This window comes from Mugil cephalus, chromosome 10, assembly GCF_022458985.1.
Source record: "Mugil cephalus isolate CIBA_MC_2020 chromosome 10, CIBA_Mcephalus_1.1, whole genome shotgun sequence".
Lineage (NCBI taxonomy): Eukaryota > Metazoa > Chordata > Actinopteri > Mugiliformes > Mugilidae > Mugil > Mugil cephalus.
The window spans coordinates 21949340-21971314 of record NC_061779.1 but is presented as its reverse complement, the minus strand read 5'-3'; the positions used below and the strand labels follow the sequence as shown (position 1 = coordinate 21971314).

Below are 21975 nucleotides of genomic sequence, written 5' to 3'. Positions count from 1 at the left end.
AGTCAGCATGCTGCACCTCTAACAGGCTAACAGTTATTAAGAGATGCAGGTGACACATTATGTGGATTAACTGAAGTATTATTTTACTTTCAGGGCTTAGGGACGAAGTGCTGTAAGTTAGCCTACTTTTAATAAAGTAGTCCTAAGTTCCAGGTACATTTTCTTGACTAAATTGTACAAGGCAAAAGGCTAAACATGAAATAATAGAAAGATTACATTTGAATTTAAGTAAGAAATGCATCATTTAAAATTAAGTTTGACCAAAAAAACAAACAAAAAACAACAACAACAACTAATAATAATAATAAAAACCTTAATAACTAACTAACACCGAGGTGTCTTAAAGCAATAGTAAAAGAAAACATAACAAAAGCAATACAAAAAGTTGTGTTTCGATTGCATTGATGACAACATAGCTGTATTGAATAGTAACAAGAAACATAATCATCTCACCCAGTCCTGTAGTCTCCAGGTCAAAGAAAACGATTATTCTGTCGTCCGACATCTGCAGGGTTAGAAAACAGGAAAGTCTGAGTCCATGTTGAATGAATGTACAACACTGAAAACCGTCTTTAACACCATAAGCGAACGTACCGTAGATGATAACAAACGGGAGAAAAGTCTGGTGTAAACTCACCCTAAAGAGACCTGAGTCGTCAGCTGAGCGATGCGATAGATTTGCTGTGAAGTCAGCTGTTGGTAACCTCACTTTTCTCCTCGGGAGGGATCAACAGGTGAACCGCTGCTGCCGCACTGTTTAAAAACTTCCCCCTGAGCTCCACTTTCTGTTCAGTCGAAAAGAAACTGTTTTCCTTTCTTTCACGGTTGCTGCCCTTTGTCGCTTATCAACATGACGCTTTTACAAAACAAAACATATTTCGCGCGAATGGTGGAATCTTCCGCGCTGTTCGTTCACTTTCATTTCTGGCGCGGCGGACACGGGAACTGTTGCTTTTGTTTTGGTAACGCGGCGTTCGCGGCAGAAACCAGTTTGAATTAAAAAAAAGAAAAAAAAAGTTGACTGAAAGAAAATCTAAATAATCAGAATGTGTTTTATTATTATTATTTATTATTAGTGAGATGATGAATAATCTTATCTATTTTTTTATTTTTGAGTCAAAAAATCCAATCCGACAACCTTTAAATAAATATTCTATGGGGCCCACAATACTTTTACGGTAAAATGTTATATATGTTTATTTTATATGCATAAAATATTCAATACTCAATATTATATTTATACTATATGCATAAAATAAACGTATATAACACTTTAGACAAACAAAGGCAGAAACTAAAAAAAAAAAAAATAAAAAAGAAGAAGAAGAAAAAGCTACTTGGACTTATAAGAAAGACCAGAGACTCTACCTGCTCCTTTGGAGTACAGGGAGCACTGCTGATGTCCCTCTATGACTCTGTGGTCTGATGGAGCAGCGGCATCTCAGCTGCAGACAAGAGGAAGCTGACTGGTGAGGAAGGCAGCTTCTGGTCTGGGCTGCCCTCTTGAGCCTGTGTAAGATGGCGGGCGATCGGAGGATGGAACCAAAGCTGTGATCAGTGATGGAAAACCACAACCATCCTTACTTCCTGCTGCTGCTGCTGCGAGGCTGTACAACCAAGCGTGCCCCAATAGACCACATTTGCAGAACTGTTGTATTGTATGTTCTATTTATTGTATTTATAAAACTGTATGGTGTTGCAACCATACAATGCAAATATCACACAGTGCAAATTCCGCACTGTGTGATATATAAAAGATGACCTTGTCTTATTTTACTTCTCTCTACACATCCTGTACGATCACACTTGCTTGTGCAAGACTATCTTCTAGTTAAAACCTAATAGTTTTTTAACATCGGTCTGCTCCTCTTTCCTCCACCTACAGTCCAATTGTTTACTTAACCACAACACTATTCATTCAGTCCAGTCAGGAGCGGATGTTAGACTGGTGTGGCAAAACGAAGCGGACGTGAGGATGAAGGTTCACCTTTTTTTTTTTTCCATTTTCACCTTTTTAAACTTGTATTTAGAGAAAATTCTGTCAATGATGTTCCAAGAGACTACACTCTGCTTCACACGTCCTGTCTACGAAGTAGGTCCTTCCTTTTGTGAAAGTTGTGTGGACGGAGGAAAGTTTCGTGCTTTCTTTGGCGAACATTAGATATTAACACAGCCAGCAGCTCAATCCGACCATTCACCTGTTTCATTCCTGAAGACGTCAGAAAACACGTCGCAGCTTCTCCTCAGGAGAATTCGTGAGCGACACCACAGTGACATCAGCTTGATGCGAGGTCAATGGTACTACGATTCGAGAGGTGAAGATGAAGCTGCAGAAGATGACTTTTTTTTATTCCATATCTGCACGTTTTTTAACTTGGTGCCTTCTATCAAAGATGCTCACTGTAGTGTACACATCCTGTCTACTAAGTAGGTTGTGGTTGTTCGGCGAGACGTGTGACGCTTGAGGGTTCATCCACCTTCACATTCAGTCGGTGCTACTGCACAAACCATCAGACTCATCGAATTAGTCTCTGGCACAAAAAGCTTCACATAACCGGTCAGTGTGTAGGTAAACATGGCGAACAAGCTTGTAATATGCATGCTGCATTAACTGCAAGTGTGTGTTTTACACTTGCAACTGTGTGGCTGCGCTGCAAAGAAGGCACACTACTGCGTTAAAAACAAAACCTGCATTTCTGTAAAGAAAAGATTGCACAACTCATTCATTTTTGGCTGCACTTTTGCTTTTTTAATAAGCAGATGATTTTTTTTTCCCCCATAAAGTCTTTTTTTTTCTTACAACCATAGACATGTTTATATCATTAAAAAAAAGAAAAAAAAGAGAAAGAAACGTAACACAAATTGCACCTTATACATACATAACCGTGTCCAGAGTGGCGCAGACAGACACCAATGCTTTTTCTTTTTTTCTCCGCTTCGCAGCACAAAAATGACTGACTGTGGCCCGTTAAAATGTCGCCATGGTTAATAGTAGATAATGAACCGTACACAGGATAATATATCCTCTCATAACACCTTTTATAACAGATTCTTTTAAACCAATGTACATCCCAAAAGCATGATCATAAATAGTACATACACTGTGTATAAAAGAGGAACAACCAGAGAAAGCAAAGCATGCCTTCCAGTGACAGATACATTCACTTTTTTCTTTTTCTTTTCTTTTTTTTATTTATTTTTTTATTTTTTTTTATTTTTGCAGAATGCCATGTGGACAGCTCGGACACACACCACAAACACCATCCCAACAAATATCAGAGCAAAGATATCTGGCGGGTTTTGTCCTATCAGCTCACCTCTGAAAACAGGATAACTTTTTGTACAGTTCTACAGTTTAAATTGTTGGGAAAAAAAACAAAACAAAAAAAAAACAACTAAGTCTGAGATCAGCACAGTCATCGCTAAGACTTCCAGCTTCAAGGTAAAGTCGAGTAACACTGATTGTGTTGGTGATTTCGGCTGCTCACAGGTGTCTGCTCAAAGGCGCAGCAAGCAAGGAGAGATATTGCAGCTTTAGTACGGAGACATCATTGCTGTTAAGCTACTGAGTATAGTAGAGGCTCACAAAACCCAGTAATACACTGACTGTTCGGTTACTGTGTGGACAGAGACAGAATATGCAGAAACACGTGGACGATCTGAGTTAGTTGCTACTTGTTTTTTGTCTGGTTAGATTAAATGCTACGTTTTCACAGGCAGAGTCGGGAGAGAAGAGGTTGGAAGAGCTACGGTCGGGGGGAAGGGGGAGAGGAGAGGATTACGTATGGCTCAGAGGACATCATGGACGGTCTGAGTGTGTGGATGAGTGCAAGAGTTTCCCCCACAGGTGCAATACAACTCAGATTAATGGAAACTTTTTTCCAGACAGAAAGTTTTAGTGTCACTTAATTGACTTTTTTTTTTCCTTCTATCCCTTACATGTAGAGCGTCCATGAGAAACACTAGTGTAAGTGTGTGTAGTAGAGGCTACACATGCACGACGTGAGGGATGAAACAACCGAAGGACTCATTCATTCTTTCACACACGCTCACAAATATAGACAGGAAAGGAGGGGAAAAAATGGCTTTCATTTCAACGAAAAAAAACAAAACAAAACATGAAATTATATTGACAAAAAAAAAAAAAACACGTGATCTTTGATATCAACAACACCTATAATACAGCAATATTATATATTAAAAAATTCAAGTCCCAACGCAGTAACACTGATGTTTCTGAATCAAACCGAAGGAAAAACTGAAGGTGGTGGGGAAAGTTCACATACAAAAAAACACTTACGGCAGACTGACATTTGACACGTCAGGTCATGTTTGACTGACACACGACACACAACGTTGTGAGCGGCAGCTTTTCCTTCCATTGTTTGTCAGGGGTACACCCTAAACTGTTTCTGTTCATTGTTAAATGAAAAAGAAAATAAATTGACCACTGAACAGAGTATAAAAACAAAACAAAAAAAAAAAACAGCACAGAAACAAAAGTGTAACCTGAATTCATGACACTTCACTTTGCAAAATAGAAAATTAGCAACAATGAACAACCCAGGAGCAGCACTGGACTTTCTTTCTATTTACACATTTTCTCTGTAACATAATAATTAATAATAATAATAATTAATTAATAATAATAATAATAATGTAACATATATCTGACAGGTTTCAACACAGTCTTTTCAAACTGACGTAGGAGAAAGTGTGATGGAGAAGCATGCAGCCTCGTGGCTGGTGTGTCCTGTGTAAACGTGAAAAGCAGACTTAGCTTGGCGCTGGTCACAGATAAAACGTCCACCAGTTCAGTCAGTATGGCTACATTTCTTCTGGGTGGAGTCAACCACCTGCCCTCATACTACAAAATAAAGACAGGGCATGGTTAGATTTGGCTTTGCAGGTGTGTGTGTGCGTGTGTGTGTGTGTGTGTGTGTTTTTTCCTCTCTTTCCTCTCACTGACCCCCACCAGCAGGGTCAACAACAAACACGGTCGCCCATGTCTTCTCACTTCCCTCTGCTCCAGCTTTCTGCCGTTCACATTAGTCGTCGGTCCTCTTCCTATGACCGTCTGTGTCATGTTTCCAGTCCTCTCATCTTCACGCGGCTTTCTGATTTGAGTGGACCGAGGGAGGAGGTGGGTGGACACCGAGGAGGGGCGGCGGTCACGTGAACCTCGCCCCGCGGCCAGCCTCGTGTAACCGCGGACCCCACCTCCTCCCCTTCTCACTCACCCTCCGGCACTCGGACAGGCGGCGCCCGGTGTTCCTTCCTCCTTCAGCATCACACCATGAACTCATTGCTGCCATACAGAACCAGCTGCTGTGGCCCCGAGCCAAAGTCCGAATCCCTCCGGTGGCTTCCGGAGGGCTCGCGCGGTGAGCTGCGGCTCAGCCTGAGCCTGTGGCGCGTCTTGCCGGTTCTCTGTCCCTCCTCCGTCTCCGCCAACGGGGCCCCCAAGCCGCAGGAAGTGAGCAGGGGCCCGGAGGAGGAGGAGCGGAACCGGTAGTGAGGGGACGGAGAACCGGAGGCGTTCGAGGAGAGAGAGGAGGAGGGGTGGTAGGAGGAGATGGTGGAAGTGGAGTCTGCCGAGTCCTGGGAGTCGGGCTGCCGGCGCAGAGCTCGTCTGCCCTTCGCATCTGACTTTCTGGATCGGTATGTGCCGTGCTCTGTGGAGAGAGAAGCAGGGGTTCACAGGTATTAGATGGTGTGTAGATGTTATTTTTCTTTTGGTTTTGGCATCTAACAGTCTGAAGTGGGGCACCACTGAACTCCAGATAAAGCAATCCTGGCCTTGTCTTGTCATCATTTTAAAACTGGAATGAAATATGACTGACAGACTTAAACTGCTGTAATGAAGTCATGACATTGATCACTTGAAACACAGCCATCATTAATGGACAGTGAAATCAAAGTTATAATGTTGAGAGTAATATTGCTCTCCAGGAGTACTTGTTTTAACCACAGTAAGGAGGTAAACCCCCCCACACACACACCAGAGGGGTCAGATGTGGCTCCTTCCGTCTCCATGGTGATGTTCTCCGAGCTGTCTGCCGTGCCGATGGAGGCTTCAGATTCAGGAGTGTCATCGTCTGATGCCCGTGGCTCCAAGATGAGCATCTCATACGTTAGCTCCTCCCTGCAGGGACACACACACACTCAAATCAGCTTATTCACATTTGAGCTTTGATATTTAATTTGCCATGCAGCTTTGTGTGTCCTTAATCTATACAACACACAAGTGGTAGGAACTGATTAAAAAACAAGAAGGAATAAACAGATACCAGCTCGTGTCAGAGGAAAGCACAACTTGCGTAGAAATAACACAACAAATGGAAGGGCGTACTTTTCTTTCTGCAGCCTCTCGATCTGCTCTGTGAGGATTCGCTCGTCCTGCTGCATGGCCAGCTGCTGCTGTTCGCTCAGCCCGGCGTCTGCTGCATCCTCTCCTCCTCCTCCTCCTCCTCCTCCTCCTCCTCCTCCACTTTCTTCTGCTGCGTCTCCATCGACCATGTGAGGTGCTCTGGGGCTGAGGGGGGGTGAGGGCGTGTGGGTGCTGCTTTGCTGAACACGGCCTTTGCCCTGTAGGTTTACACAAATCACAGAGTGACAGAGTGTGTTACTGGTGGATGTCTGTTGAACAGAGAGACAGCTGCGTCACTGTAGACACCGTTGGATGCTTTGTCCACATACATAGTGACTATACATGTACTCACATGTACACAGTTAACAACAACACTGCTAATAAAAACTACAAATCTCCACACACAAACACAACTTCATCTACACACACTCACATGTAGGCTTTACCTTAAGTTTAGCTGTGTTAGGCTGCATGTTAACACGTTGTGAAGCAGAAACAGAAAGCAGAGCGATCAGTAAAGCTACAGATAGACTCCAACTCTATCGGATGTCCACCAAAACCAAAAATAGAGCAAATACAAAACTACAATTACAGCTCATGGGTCTAAAAATTCTAAATACTGTATCTGAGTACTTACCCACAGGAACAGAATCACTAGCTTCAAAGCACTGCTCTTATTTCTAACTGGAACATCTATGTGTAGCTACAAACTAGGCTAGCAGCTTGGTTTAATATCCACAGAAACAAAACAATAACACCACAGCAGCTAAATGTACAAAAGCAACACAGGTTACATTATTGGAAAAACATTAGTTTTTTAGACCAAGTCAAGTCAAGATTGTTAGCTTAGTAAATTAGCTTCAAAACTAACTTCATGATGACGGTTGGCTGTTTAATTTGAATACAAGTCATGGGCTAATTAACACAATGATCGGTTTCTTTGGATTTTTGTCAGTTATTAATGGGAGAAAAAAATCTTATTTTTTAGCTAGGTCACAAGCAGAACTGTGACCAGGACAACTCCAGCCTGACGACATTGGTGTGGTGTCGTCTCAGCCGTCCCAATGTGGCATATTTTGTGTGAAAGAGCAGGTTATGTAAATTTAAAAGAAATGGATGAAAAAAAATGTGTATTATTAAAAAAAAACAGTAATACAAAAATCTAAGTCTGAAGCCATGATGAGATCAAGACTAATGCTGCATCTGAAATCTTGGAGGAGATCACAGATGTTTTCACAGTCTAGGAGATGCACCTAGATAGCAGGCACTAATGCTGACTTCAAATTGCATGTTCTAATCTGGCATCTCGACACTGACTTAATCACTTAATTGATTTAATCACAGACATTTGTGATTAATTGCAACTTTTGTACAATTGGTTATTGGAGACTGACTTCCAGCTTTTTATGAGCATAATTTGCCAACATAAATAAATATCCTACGATGCAGTACAGATTAGTCTGGTGGGTTGCCAAGGTTACAAGCCTCCAACTGGCAAAGAGGCTCTCAAGAAGAAACGATACGCACTACTGTCAATTCACACAAAAGAATAGTGTGAGATTTCAGACGCAGCGTGAAAAAGTATGAAGAGTCCAAGCAAAAGTGACAAAGCTGCCACATTACAACATTAAAATAAACCATTTCTACCTGTGTTCAGAACAACAATAGTTGGTTTTCTTTTCACTTCCAAGTGTATGCAGATTGAACTACTACTAATAACCAAGGACGTGGAATTTGTTTTTACAGTTAAGTGAAGGGCAATATTACATGGTTCATCAAGTCATTGGTAAAAAAAAAACAATACAAACGAAGCGGCAGACACCTAACAAAGAATTAGTTGACAGACAGACGTGACGAGTACTGTGACCATACAGCATGAGTGGACAGATCAAGTAGACTGATGGACAGGACAGGACTGGTGGTGGTAGGGCACATGGTGTGACAGGGGCATACATACCGGGGTGGCAGTGCGGGTTATGCTCATAAACCTAACAGCAATTAGTACAGGTTTCTGGAAGGAGGGGTAGAGGGGAGGAAGGAAGGAAGGACATATTAGGGTTAAGGAGTGCTGAAAATCATTGTGTAAGTGTGGATTTAGTTAACTGCAGATCAAAAGATGTTTAAAGTGAAGCTGACTAGGTTGGAATGTGATCTAGGACACATTAAAACGTTCCATCACTTTATAACCTCATGTTGACAGGTTTTATCAACTCTAGATATCTCTAGACCTGCAAATCAATAAAACCATACGTACTTGGAAAGTTCAGACACATGTGGGTGCTAAAGGAGGTTTGGGAATCACAAGTTAGCATCATGTTTCCGATTGACATTTGTCAGAAAGTTTATTTTAGCCTGGATGTTTATAGTGCATCCCGCTGAGTGTGTTTTTTCGTTTTTTTTTTTTTTGCTCGTGTAAGAGAAACACAGCAAAATCTGTTGATGAAAGATGTAAAGAAACACAGAGGAATGAACTCCTGCCATGGCTGTGTGAAAACCATGCCAGCTGCTCGTAGAGCTGAAAACTGTGTCCACTTAAATGATGAAGAGAACGAAACAAGCAGAAAGAAAAACATCCACCTCTCTGACATCTGTGAAAAAATATTCAGGCTCATCATCTTTAGTGTAACTCTAGCCCAATCCTACCATGGACTTCCTGATGTGGGTCAGTCTGCTCTTGGCTTTGTTCTCTGCAAACTCCAGACTGCTGATGTCCTTCAGACGAGCTTTGTACTTGCTCATCTGCTCGTTGATGATCAGCTCCACGCACCTACAGGCCACAGATACATTCAGATAAGATGTGAATAGTCAGGCGCAGTCATGTATTACGTTTGTACATGAAGAGACTTAAAGTTAGCTACAGCTTGTTCCAAACTAGTAATGCTGTAATGCTGTCCAGAATTTACTGTACATATAGAGAAATTGACCAGGCAGAATAGAACTATAACGATTTATACAGAGTAATGCTGAAGTACAACCAACATTTGTTGTACTTGTCACTACTGTCAGCAGGCTTAACAGTGAGAGCAAAAAAGAGGAAGAAATTTTTGGTTCATTAATTGTCTCCGAACATACGCTGTTGTTTTGCTGATGTCCTGGACGCTCTGCAGCGGATCGATGGTGTCGGGGCAGCGAAGGATGCAGGGAGCAAACACGATGGCGAGGGCGTTAGCTGACATCCTGTTAGTCTCCTCCTGCAGGGCGATCCTGTAACGTACCACAACGTGATATATTTAATCCCAATTCTTCGAGACCATATCACATTTTCTCGCAAAACACACCACTGACAGGACCAGCGAATCCTGCGTGTTTGACAGAGAATCTGAAACCACTGCAGCCATGATTTAAAAAAGCTGACACTTCACTTTGAGGGCAAAAACAACATTCGGACCTTATTTCAAAACCAAATTTTCAGACTCAGGCTGTCTTGCCTGGGGCTGCACTGCTGATGTTGACTCTCATTTCATCACTCACCTGACCAGATGGAAGATGAGGCGCTCCAGTGTGCTGAGGTGAGTCCTGCTGAGCTGGTCGATCACTGAATACACGCCCCGGATCATCTCCCGCTTGTCTGGCTGACCTGAAAAGAGAAAACAAAAACCACACCACATATTTCAGGGATGTGCGTGTTTCCAAACTGCCTCCCAGCCAGAGGAGCCTCTGAACTGAAGAATAGCAATAAAGAGTCACCGAGGGGACAATTATGAGCTTACCCATGGCTCTAAGGAACTCCTCATACAGTTCAAAGGTCATGAGAGGGCTGGGCAGGTCACGGAGCCACTGTTTGAGCACACTGGCAATGACGTGGATGTTGTAGTCATCAAGGTTTACGATGCTCACATCTAGGGCAAAGAAATGAGTTCAGAAAAATTAACCAAAGATCCCTTGTGGTATTTTTTTCATTTTATTACTTTGTCTTGATGGATGGACTGTTGGTCTATATATATAGTATCAGTAACGATCAGTAACGGCGGAAGATGCTTTATAGAACCCAGAGTTTGGATTAAATGGGATAAATTCTGGTAACATTTTAACTTCTAATCATTAAAATACCAGTTTATCCAGTGTTCTGAGTTACGGGATCCTATCTGTTTCATCTGCACTTAGCCTTCATTGCAATTAGCAATGTTGTTAGCATGCTAGCTAAGATAGACGGTAAATATAGTAAACATTATACCTGCTAAAACCAACATGTTAGCATGCTACCAACTACAGACCTACCAGCATGGCAGGTTCACACAACATTTTCACTTTTCTGTGCATTTGGTAGCATTGCTTTCACTGCAAATAAATAAATTATTGATAATGAGCGTCAGATATATGAACGATAATGATGTGTTTTTCATCGCTGGTCTGTGCCAGTCCCACCTGTGTCCAGCCCCTGTCGCAGTTCTTTGATCTTATTGGTGGAGCCCGACTTCCTGTAGATTCCCTCCGTGTAGAGGCCGTGCATCTCGATGTAGTTGATGAGTTTCTCCACCAGTTGGGGCACGGTACGCTCTTCACTGGTCAGCCGGGACAACTCCACACCAAACTGCCGAGACGACAGCTCCGGGTCGTACTTGTGTACAAAAAAAAAATACACAGACACAGAAATGCACCACATTAACGAAGGCCCTCCTGTGAATTCAGCTTTCTTTTAACATGTAATGATCTAATTTCTTCTGCAATGAGACACAAAGAGCAGAGTTTGTTACTGTAACTGACCTAAACTATCACAACATACTGAAAGCCCTTTCTCATGAATGTTGAACTGTTTTCCTTTTTTTCCCAGGCAGTTTTACTCACACGACACGAAGACATATAATAAAAAGAGGCTGATTGTAACCGTGCTGTGGCATCCATATCAACTGTTGTTAAGTTTACCACCTATGAGATACTGTACTATCTTAAAAACAGGACCAGAAGTGATCCACCTACCTTTTTGCTACACTTGGTGGTCATCTTGGAGCAACACTTCCTGTGGCAGGCGTAGCGACACACTGCAGACAAAGAACAACACAGTCAGAATGAAGGCATCTCCACAACCTCCTCTCAGCCACGACTACAGCAGCTGCAGTCAGTCGCAGCCTCACTGACTCAGGTAAGCGCCGAGGCGGGCGGAGAGAGGAGAGTGGAAGTGACGCCAGAAAGTGCAGATGGAGCTCTGTAACTAGATAGAAGACAGATTTATGAAAGGAGCGGGGGGTTTAATCAAATTTTGCCGACACTCAGACACACAGGCAAAGTGTCTTCAGTTTGGGAGTGTAGTGTGGGGGTGTGTGTGTGTAGAAGGAGTAGAAGGGGCAGTAATGTGCCATGTGGGTGGAAATAAAACCTGTGTGTCTGAGGGTAAGTGAGTTAGAGAAGCATTAGGAACTGCTGCTGTCTATATTTATGTGTCTCTGTGTTATCCTGGGCAAACGTGAAGATCCTTACACTTTCCTGAATACAAAAGCACATATGCTGACAGAAAAATTACAGCACTTGGCGTTTGGACAATGTTATCAATATGTACTGAAGAGTGACAATTTAGTCACTTTACGCTGAATACCTGGTATACGGTATGATATGCAATCTGCTATGCATATTTCACTTTGTGACAGTGCATCCCGTTACTGTAGTTGTCAACATTACCACCATGAATAACGTAAAACTCTGCAGCATCTTCTGTTTCCCTTAACTATTATTAGAGCTTCTAAATGTGTGCTTTTGGTTTGCTTTTTGACTGATGCTCACATTTGCAGACGCACGCTCGGTCCATCATCCAGATGAGGGAGGAGCAGTACTCGCAGTAGGTGGGGATGCTGTACTGGGTGGACTTGAAGATGTGGCCGTTGTGTTCCTCCACCTGTAGGGGGCAGCAGGACCACCAGTCAGCTCAGACCGAGTATCAAAGTTAGTACTCTTTTTAATACCAAATATTTTCAAGCACACTACAAAAGTGCTGTGACTCACAATATCAGTTTCCTTCTTCCTTGACTTCTTTCGCTCACGTTTGGGAGCCTGAAAGACAGCGCAGCATATGTAATGAATTCATAAATAATTAAATATATAAAATAAATAAAAGTATAGACATTACTTTCATGTGCTATATACTTGGCATTAAACTTGACATATATTTACAATTTTCCACTTGTTTGCAATCTGCAAACTAAATGTAAAGCCTATGAAATCTTGCTGTCCTATTGAACATACCCTGCCAATGGTTCCCTCCATGGGCTTGTACTCTGTCATGAATTCATCCAGGAAGACCTTGAAGGTGTTGACCCACACCTTCACAGGCGACTCACTCCAGTCCCTCTGCTCCAGACGCATGGTCTTCTCTAGGATGTGCTCAAACAACGCGTACAGATCCTTGTAACGGATACTCCTCCCATCATCCATCTGGAATTGAGTGAAAAGGTGTTTTCACATCTCAAATGACTGACAAGACAAGTCAGTAGTGGAGGGATAACATGTCACGTTATGCTTCAAGCGGCTGAGGGCAAAGGAGAAGGACTCACAGCCAGAGCGGTGGAGTAGGAGTTGAAGATGTTGATCCTGAACTCCTTAAGTGCTTTCTTGAAGACGACGTCCACCATAGTGTCCTTTTTACTGTCTTCAGAATCAAGGTCAGCAATCTGGAGGGACAGGTTAACAGTAATATTCAAAGATTGGACACATCCTAATGCAATGCATTAAAACTTCTATCAAGAGCAACCACAAAAGAGGTCCTCCCTAGTTCAATAATTCTAAATGTTTTCTCTCAGTTTTTTTTCACTGTAACTGTCTTTGAGACCATGCAGGATTATTTAACCTATAGAGCCATTTAGTTCAGGTGAAGCTCAATCATGTGTGAGTTTAGGTAGGTGTGTCCTCTGACCTTCTTCATGAGGAAGTCGTTCATGCTGCGATAGTCGTGGGCTGAGGAGAGGATGAGCAGAGCGTCGTTCTGCCACTGAGCAGGTTCCAGAGCGATGCTGCTGATCTTCACGCTGCGGCGCCTCCTCATTTTGGGAGAGAGCTCCTTGTTCTCCTTACTGTCCCTGACCCCCTGAGAATCAGCTTCCAAATCTGGACTATGAGGAAGAGACACCATTTCTGCGGGGCAAAGAACAGGACATTTTTAGTTTGTTAATCCAGGAATTTAAGACAGTAGCTCATATTTCTTTGAATATAACTTTTATCATTCTTAATAGTTTCTGCTGCTCTTCTGTTTCCCCTTAAGAACTCTGTGTTGATTTGTACATATACTGTGTGCGTGTGTGTAAATCTACACGCAATGGCTACAGACAACCCATTTTGCATCTTTTGCTTTTACCGTGTGCCTCTACAGATTCACTCCTGCTGGCTTGCTTCTCTCTCGACAGTTTCTTCTCGCTGTGTTTCGTCTTACTCCAGAATCGCATCTTCCCTCTCATCCTGCTAAATGCGCAAACAAACAAACAATGAAAAATCATGCAAAAAATTTCCATAAAAAGTGTTCTGTAGACCTACCTTCCATCGTGACTGGAGGTTTTCCTCAAGACCTCCACCTTGCCCAGGTCTCCTGATGACATGGTCTTATGGATCTTCTTCTGGTCTTTGTGAGATGACTGTTGGGAAAACAATGATGCAGAGTGAGACAGAGCACAACACGCAATCAATCTGCCTTCATCCCTTATGCCTGATAAGCCTCAGGTTTCAGAAAGGTCCCGGATGCTGTGGATTTTGATAGGTGGAGCTTGTTAAATACTGGTTGGTTCTGTATTGGGCCACTGAGGAACATGCTGTATAGAAGGTGAAGCTATGTTACTGATTGATACTGTGGGTTGCTATAACATTCTACTGAGAACAGAACGAAGAATGTCACATTGTTTTAAAGTAAATCATATCAGACTAAAGCACCACTGCATCTACTGATAAATGATAAATTACACAAACATCTACTTCATCTGAGGTCATCTAAGAAATTAGGAAGATTAGCACGAGTCATGCTAATTCTAAGAGTGTGTGACAGAGAAACAGAAGTCATACTCCTTTAGGAAAATAACGTTGTTAGTGAGAAGTTACTCTGGTCGAGGTTTCATGGATTCCAGCATGCAGTTTCAGGACAAGTTGGTTGATGTAGGTCAAGACATGAGAACACAATATGTTTGAATACAACCCCTGAATGAGTACTGTGACTTTGTTGGTTGATTGACGTGAAAGTCAATAGGGATACTTTAATACACTGGCATTTGGGGTTTTATCCTTTAAGCTTTCCTTCAACATAACTGCCACACTGTGAGAAGATGTGGTCTTCACCCATCTACTCAGAGCATTTTTTATTTAGTTGGATGTGGAAGTCAGCAGCAGTGAGATTATTATTTGAGACTTGCTTTAGTTTAGTTACTGTTCAGTAACAATGCCAAATAAATGGAAATAAGCTTCATTTTAAAAGAACCATGGCTTTAGGACAGTGTTGATTTGACACTAAGGCTTTCAATTTTTTTTTGTAAATTAGACCCATCTGAGATATGAACTTCTTTTCTGACAAAACAAGGGATTTAAGAATATCACCACAGGTGCTTTTTATCATTTCATTGATTTTACAGTCTGGTCACTTAATTGAATACATGAAAAAAAATACTGACTAGTGGTGAAGAAGAAAAAACTCCCTTTTACTGCAGGAAGTAGTAAAAGTTGATTGAAGGAAAGCTGTCGATATAACTCCAGAATGTTGGTGTATCCCTTGAATGAGCTGGTTTTATGTGAAATGATGAAGGAAGTGATCTCTAGAAGTAGCAGCTTACAGCAGCCTGGGTTTATTCTCAAAACCAGCAGCCACCAAAGCAACGTGCAAGGCCATTCACTGCAGAAGGTGATAGATCTTTTCACCTACATCAGTACTGTACCACAAGAGCTAGCATATTAGCGGAGAAACTTCTGTTTGGTCCAACAGTGGTGAAATGGTATGGCAAAAAGTGAGGTTAGCAGTGTTAAAAAGCTCCTCCCCCTGCCAGGTGGCCAGGTCCAAAAGGGTGGAAGGGGGGACCAAAGTGGACAGGAAACTCGTTTGGAGGCCAAGGGACCTCTGGAGATCCGGTATTTTACCATCTCGGAGTCACTGTGACAGTCAACCTCGGGGTGGGCACGTGAGGGAGACAGGGAAGGGGGCAGCGTGCAGGAGTGGGCGGGAATGTAGTATTCATCATCGTCGTCCGACTGTGTCGCCCCCTCAGAGTTACAGCGGGTGAGGAAGTCAGACCGTGTCCGGGACATTCTGGCTTTCTTTTTGGGGTGGGGGCGGCCCACCTGCTTCCAGGCACAGGAACAGATCAGCCATGTGCTTGTGTGTGTGTTTCTGTTTTCATGCATGAAATCTTGGAACTCACTTAAAATAAAATATGTAAAATGTTATTTCTGTAACCCCCAACTGAAGCCCAATGCATCTTTTATGAGGTAAATTCAAAGTAAAAATAACAGTGTGCTGTGATGTGAAAATGACGTGCATGCGAAGAGCGTGCAGCTGTGTGCACATGTTCGTGTCCTACCTCTCTGTTTCTGGATCCAGGAGATTTGGAGTCATCTCTGTACATGGAAAGAGACCGTTCCTGATTTACCAAGTCCTTATCTGACCTGAAATTAACAAACACATTGAAAAAAAAAACTCAAATGAACTTTAACTGACACCCTCCGCTAAGAAAGTTGGGGGAAGTGGAAATGAACAGTCTTCAAATAATCCTGCTTCATGTGGTTAAATACTTTTTGTCTCAATAACACATTGTAAAGTATTTTTGCTTTCTGTGCAAAATCTTGAAATCTAAAAAGACCCTTGACTTTATGTTGGACCTATGTTGATTGTATGGGGTATTTCATAAGTGTCATTGCAAGTGCACACAGTATTTGGAACAGCAACAATATATTTTGAGACTTTTGCAGAAAACTAGGCCATGCTAAGAAAAGACTACTATCAATATACTGTATCTGTCAGCATTAGAGTTCACTTACTTGGAGAATGGCAGCTTGCGTCTAGGAGGAGAGAACACAGAGTTGGAGGGTTTCTCCACCATGTTCACAATCACAGTCTGGCTGGAGCTCTTCTTCTGGGCTTTTGGAGGTTTGGTATCGAGGACTGGGCTGGGGGCCTCCTGTGCAGGCCGGATCGTCTTCCTTTCCTGCTGACTGGGGAGAGCAGTGGGAATGCTGGACTTTGGCTCTGGGACAAGCTGGATGTCCACATCTGAGGAACAAACCCCTGGAGCTTCTTGACTCTCCCCACGAGTGTTTGATAAGGGGGGCATAGAAAACTTATCCAACCCAAATAAGTCTCTTTTGGCCTGGGTAGAAATCCCATGAGGCTGTTCCCTCTCTGATCCCACCTCCAAACCTCCAATGGGGGTCATTTGAGGACTGGCTGCTTCTGTTTGAGAAGTTCCTTCAAGGGTTTGGGCTGCCAGCAGCTCTCCCTCCTCCAAAGGACTCTCTTTCTGCATACTGATCAACACCACTACAGGCCTTCGACCTGTGGACTCCCTTCTTTCTTTGTGTGATTTTATGGGGCTTTCATGTTTTGGTTCATGAACGGGACTTTGGTCAGAAGCAATATAAAATGTTGCCCTTGGCCCCTCCACTTCGTTTGGTAGCTCTGTCACAGTTTTTTCATTAAAGTTGGAGTCTCTCAGCCCATCGTGAATTTCAGTATCAAGAGTTTGGGATTGTTCCTGAGGTGCAATCAACTGGGGACCAGGGCCTTCAGTCTCCATGTCTTCCACACTGAGCAGTTCAAAACTTCCATGACTAGCTGGGGACCCCCGGGGTGAATGTATCTGTAGCTTAGGGTCCAGGTCGTCCTGCAGCGAACCCCCAACACTTGTGGTTCGGACCTTGTGAAGCTCCAAGCTGAACTGGGCTTGCTGCAGCTCTCTCATTCGTCTGCTCTCTCGTTTTGATCGAGTCTTATGGCTAGTGTCATCTATGCCCCTACTTCGGTCAGAGTCCTCTTCTTTTTCAGTCTCTGCTACATTAGAGTTTTCAGATATTTCTAAAGTGATATCCTGCACATAACCCCCACCCCCTGAAGAAGGGAGGTCCTCCACGGTGCCTGCATCAATCTCTGCAGGTGGACTCGGTTGTCTGCTCAGTCTCTCATGTTGCTCCTTTAGGTCTGTAAACCTGAAAACAATGTTTGTGAGAAAGACAAAAGTGTCATCGACATACATCTCAATTAAAAACACACAGAAAACTGCAGGATTTTATATGGACTGACAAAAACCTATGCACACAATTTTGAGTTTCTTCGGATTTATGCTTGAAAATGAAATTATGAGAGAGGTGAGAGTGAACTCAAAGAGAAAATTGGCAGGAAAACTAAAACATGAGGTATCATCTAAAAGACGCCAACATTAAATTAAATAGTATAATTTTCTGGGGTGTTCCTGCATGAATCCACTTGACAAAAGAATACATGTATCTGCCCAAACATTGTGCTGCAGACAGGTTTGCAACAACAATATACCTGTCTACCAGGTGTGTACTAAATAACACAGACCCATTGCTCAGGTCTTTCATTCACCTGAGTCGTGTTAGGTATCCTCTGCCAATCGCCTGCAGCTGTGTCACCGTCCTGTACGTTCTGCAGTAGCGCTTCCTCTCCTTGAATCCTCTCCAGGCTGACTGAATTGTTGTAGCAGCCAGAGACCTACGACGCCGACAGTTTCTCCAGCTCCTCTGTATGATGAAGGCAGAGTCCCGCCAGTGTAGGAACTTCCTGCGCTCCCTGTAACCCCTCCAAGCCGCCTGCAGACACACCACCGCCCCCTCCTCTATGCTCAGATCAATGGCGGATTGCTTGAGAAGACAGTGCCGCCACCATCGCTGCAGAAACGGGAAAGGAGCATGAAAAAGTAGCAATTACATCTCAAAGAATTTGAATCCAGATTAATTTAATAATAGTTCGAGTTCAAACTCTATTTCATTCCTGTCTGCACCCAGCATTTCAGTGACAAGTGACAGTCAGTGTGTTTACATGCAGAGCTTAATCGAGCTATGCTCAAAATCCGACTTTCTGAATATAGTGCTTGTCCCAGTTTACATGCAACGGAGAAAATTGAATAACTGACGGGAACATGTCCTCCTCCTCCAAACTAGGTGGCGATATGCACTATCCCTCAGACGGTTCTTCTACCGGCTCTACTTACCTTCTTCTGCGACCGGCTTTCTGGTTTTGATTTTGAGAAGATCTTACGTTACTCTTGAGTATGCCAGTGAGTTTTTAATGTGTGTTAATTTGGTAGAAATCTCATTTCAAATTAAAAAATCCATCAGAGTTCATTATGTATATTACATACAAACACTAATAATGGCCAAAGTAATGACTGAAAACTGCTGTGAGGGCATATATGAACATAATCTATAACAGAGACAATATCAAGACACATTGTCTTTATCTATCTGGAATAAATGCACTATCTATTAATCATTTAGTGCTTAAACAGTCAGAGCCTTTGAAGTCGAAGCCTTAATGGACCATGAAAGCTCCTCCTGAAGAAACCCAGTATGAATGGTGCCATTACAGAGGCAAGGAGATTATAGCAATATGTTTGTGGTGGTGGAGTATGTCCATTTGCTGGTTTGAAAACTTTCCCATCACAACATCTCACCTGGATGACACACGCAGCTCGTCTCATGTTGATAAAGTGCTTCCTCTCTAAGACGGCCCTGAAGCGGCGCTGCAGCGTGACAATTCGCCGCAGCACTTCCTGGTGAAGGAGGGTCTGAAGACGCTGACGCTCCGCTTCCCGCAGGAATACCTACATCATACATGAGAGTTTAGATGACCACAACGCTGTCGACTAACACATAAATGCTATGCACATCTCATCAATGGGTCTTTGTCCAAAGTGCCACTTTACAACAGATGATGAATTGAAAAATACTTTAATCTTTAAAGCAGTTTAATCTGAGAAGATTAACTGATGTTAATGTTTTAACTTGAAAAGTGATTTGCAACTTTCAAAGCTTAATTGCCAATTACCGATTATCTTCTTTGCTTGTTCTGGATGTCTTGACCGAAACAGAAGATGTTGAATGCTAAGACTACTTGTACTGTATAGCAATAAAGTAAAACAACAGGTGAACTGATTTTCAGAACCCGTACCATTGTGTTGCCCACTTGATACCCAGCGGGTGGCAGGTGGATCCTTCTGAAGAACTCTCTGATACCTGACTTTGTTGGGCTCGTTCCCCGGGGAAGCAGCACATGAAAGTGACGAACAAAGTCCTGAGAGAAGAGAAGCGTATGACTAATTAGCTATTTTTAGACGCAATATTGCATAAAAAGGCAATTTACATGTAAAACAGCACATTTTGGTGACTACCTCTGCATAGACTATCAGTATCAGTAACAACAATGTGACTGAGGACCTGCTGCGTTACGGTAGTAAGAAAGGATCACCTGGAAAGTGTACTTGATGCTGTATCCTGATTGTCGGATCCGGACTGTTTCCAGCATGCCAGTGTATCTCAGCTGTCTGACCACCAGACTGTCATTGAAACGCAACGGTAGCTGAAGAGAAACAGAAAGCAAAAGTATTAATGAGTAATGATTCAAACAGAAATAGGCATGCAGTCACTACGAGCAGCTGTTGCCGGTCAGTATTGATGCATCCACAGGGGGAAATACCTTCTCAGCGTTGGAGCGAATACACTTGACGAAGTACGGCTCTGACTGATCGAGAGTCTCCATCAGCTTATTGAGTGATGCCTGCACACACAAACACAAACCACTGACATCACATGCATGTTCTCATCTAGTAAACAAAGCGTTTATGACTGGAAATTAATGTGTTTAGAGTTGTGCTATAAATTTAAATAAACAGTTAAGACACATCAGCACACATAGATAGTAGTAATCGATATCTTCATTTAAAAATGTGGATTATTGTATAGGTGGTGCTAATCTCTCCAAAATGCAAGTTTAACTTTATTTTAGCAATTTTACTGCCGCTACCACTGTACACGATGTCAGTTTGCTGTGTCATTAACGTTGTTGTGCTTCACCAAGTTCTCCAGCAGAGGGAGACAGCAGCACTGACCTGGAATTGAGCACTGATGCTTGGAGGTTTCTTCTTCTTGTGCAGGTGAAGCAGAGACTTGGTGATGCGGTCATGGAGCGTCACGCTGCTCAGGTAGCGCAGCGACTTAATGTCCAACAAGTGCTGTATGCACGAAAGCAGATGTTACATGAAGCAGTGTGTTATTATATGTAATACGTTTTAACAGACTGTTTAGACGTCTTTGCGTCAGGTTAGTGTCTTACCTTTGGAAGTGTAGGTTTACTTTTGCAGTTTTTGTTTCTCCTACAGGTGAGAGAAGGTTTATCCATTAGCAGACGCAGAATGAGTGGTGCCCTTTCCAAGTGCACTCTGCTTATATCATTTGTGTCACTACTAATATTAAACCACCATTAGATAGTTTTAAGCTATTTCAGTACCTTAACAGGTATAATAAACTGAAAACAATTTGTAAAATGTTGTGACTATGAGTCTCTGTGTGCATGTCACTCACAGTAGGATTCCTTGAGCTCTCTCAAGGAGCTTGCTGTTGGTTGAGTTGAGGAAGATCCCATCTTCTTCCAGGGCGGGGCTTCCCGTTGAGAGACGACTCGACCTTGGACGTCCATTACATCCAACACCATAGCCATCCCTACAGGGAGTAGGTGGGGGGAGAAGTAAATGCACTGTCGTGATTTGCTTTGTTGTCAGTTACACAGAGTAATCCTAGGATGCATTTTGATTTACCACTTCCTGTGAAGGAAGATTTTCCAGGGACAATACAAGTGCACCACATTAACATTATTACACAACAGTAAACACGACTACACACAGGCTAAGGGATTTGGTTTAGGTCTTTGCCTCTAACATCTGATCTGAGTAATCCAATTACAAGTGGCCAGCTTTAAGTACCTGTGTTCACACCTGGCATTAAAATATGTCTCCACATGCCCACTCAGCCGGCTGTTCATATCCAATCTCAGTTTCGTGCTCCGCACATAAATAAACGCCAACATCATTTGGTGTGCAGTTGAATATTTTAACAGTGTCTGTCTCTGATGGATGACTACCACTGTGTCAAAACCACAAACAGCTGTTGTTTTGTGTGTGCGTCGTGACTAAGGCACACACGCTAACTTATTATTTATTCATCTCCACCCTGGCATTAGTTATTTTTGAGACCTGCACAGAATTCAGATTAGAACTTGAACCCTGGAAGCTTCCACATAAACTATGATCTATGATAATAAAGACAAAGACACGATGATCATTGAGGAAATACACTTAAATACTACCTCCACTCCACATGGCTCCTCATACCATTAATCACTGTGATTGCAAATTTGCCACATGCAGATATGTTATTAAGTGACAGAACCACACGCATGCGCTTCCACATGTTAATTCTTGATTGGATTTATTTATTTTTTAGTTAGTCAACAGTTAAAGGAAAGAATATTTTAAAAGGCTCTGATTTCTAATGAACAGACCTTACTTACAATGCTTTTTCTTTTTCAGGTGAACATTTATAACAGATGTCGGGTGTTTTTTTGTTTTTGTTTTTAAAATGAATGAGGTAAATCTCTGCTGACGCATTGTGTTTTAACCACAGGAATGCAGACAAATATGTCC

At 42.5% G+C, this 21975-nt stretch overlaps 1 protein-coding gene across 15 annotated transcripts in view; it reads right to left on the bottom strand.

Moving 5' to 3' along the window:
- Positions 1–2796: 2796 nt before the first annotated feature.
- Positions 2797–21975, bottom strand: part of LOC125014488 (unconventional myosin-IXAa-like) — a 120330-nt gene continuing 101151 nt past the window's right edge. For 4 of the 15 annotated variants that reach the window (XM_047595578.1, XM_047595579.1, XM_047595584.1 and 1 more), the window contains 29 exons: positions 20858–20995; positions 20610–20649; positions 20386–20508; positions 19974–20054; positions 19746–19856; positions 19449–19571; positions 18952–19101; positions 17865–18166; positions 16301–17464; positions 15844–15928; positions 15404–15607; positions 13826–13923; positions 13650–13753; positions 13212–13429; positions 12853–12969; positions 12545–12733; positions 12305–12352; positions 12086–12197; positions 11288–11349; positions 10736–10928; positions 10081–10209; positions 9842–9947; positions 9443–9574; positions 9014–9137; positions 8328–8381; positions 6817–6837; positions 6353–6588; positions 6003–6145; positions 2797–5675 (listed from right to left, as the gene is read on the bottom strand). In XM_047595578.1, coding sequence (XP_047451534.1) covers positions 5290–5675; positions 6003–6145; positions 6353–6588; positions 6817–6837; positions 8328–8381; positions 9014–9137; positions 9443–9574; positions 9842–9947; positions 10081–10209; positions 10736–10928; positions 11288–11349; positions 12086–12197; positions 12305–12352; positions 12545–12733; positions 12853–12969; positions 13212–13429; positions 13650–13753; positions 13826–13923; positions 15404–15607; positions 15844–15928; positions 16301–17464; positions 17865–18166; positions 18952–19101; positions 19449–19571; positions 19746–19856; positions 19974–20054; positions 20386–20508; positions 20610–20649; positions 20858–20995 — 4993 coding nt within the window. In that variant the 3' untranslated portion in view covers positions 2797–5289. The remainder of the gene's footprint in view (positions 5676–6002; positions 6146–6352; positions 6589–6816; positions 6838–8327; positions 8382–9013; positions 9138–9442; positions 9575–9841; positions 9948–10080; positions 10210–10735; positions 10929–11287; positions 11350–12085; positions 12198–12304; positions 12353–12544; positions 12734–12852; positions 12970–13211; positions 13430–13649; positions 13754–13825; positions 13924–15403; positions 15608–15843; positions 15929–16300; positions 17465–17864; positions 18167–18951; positions 19102–19448; positions 19572–19745; positions 19857–19973; positions 20055–20385; positions 20509–20609; positions 20650–20857; positions 20996–21975) is intronic. The other 11 variants (XM_047595581.1, XM_047595591.1, XM_047595582.1 and 8 more) reach the window with 8 other exon arrangements.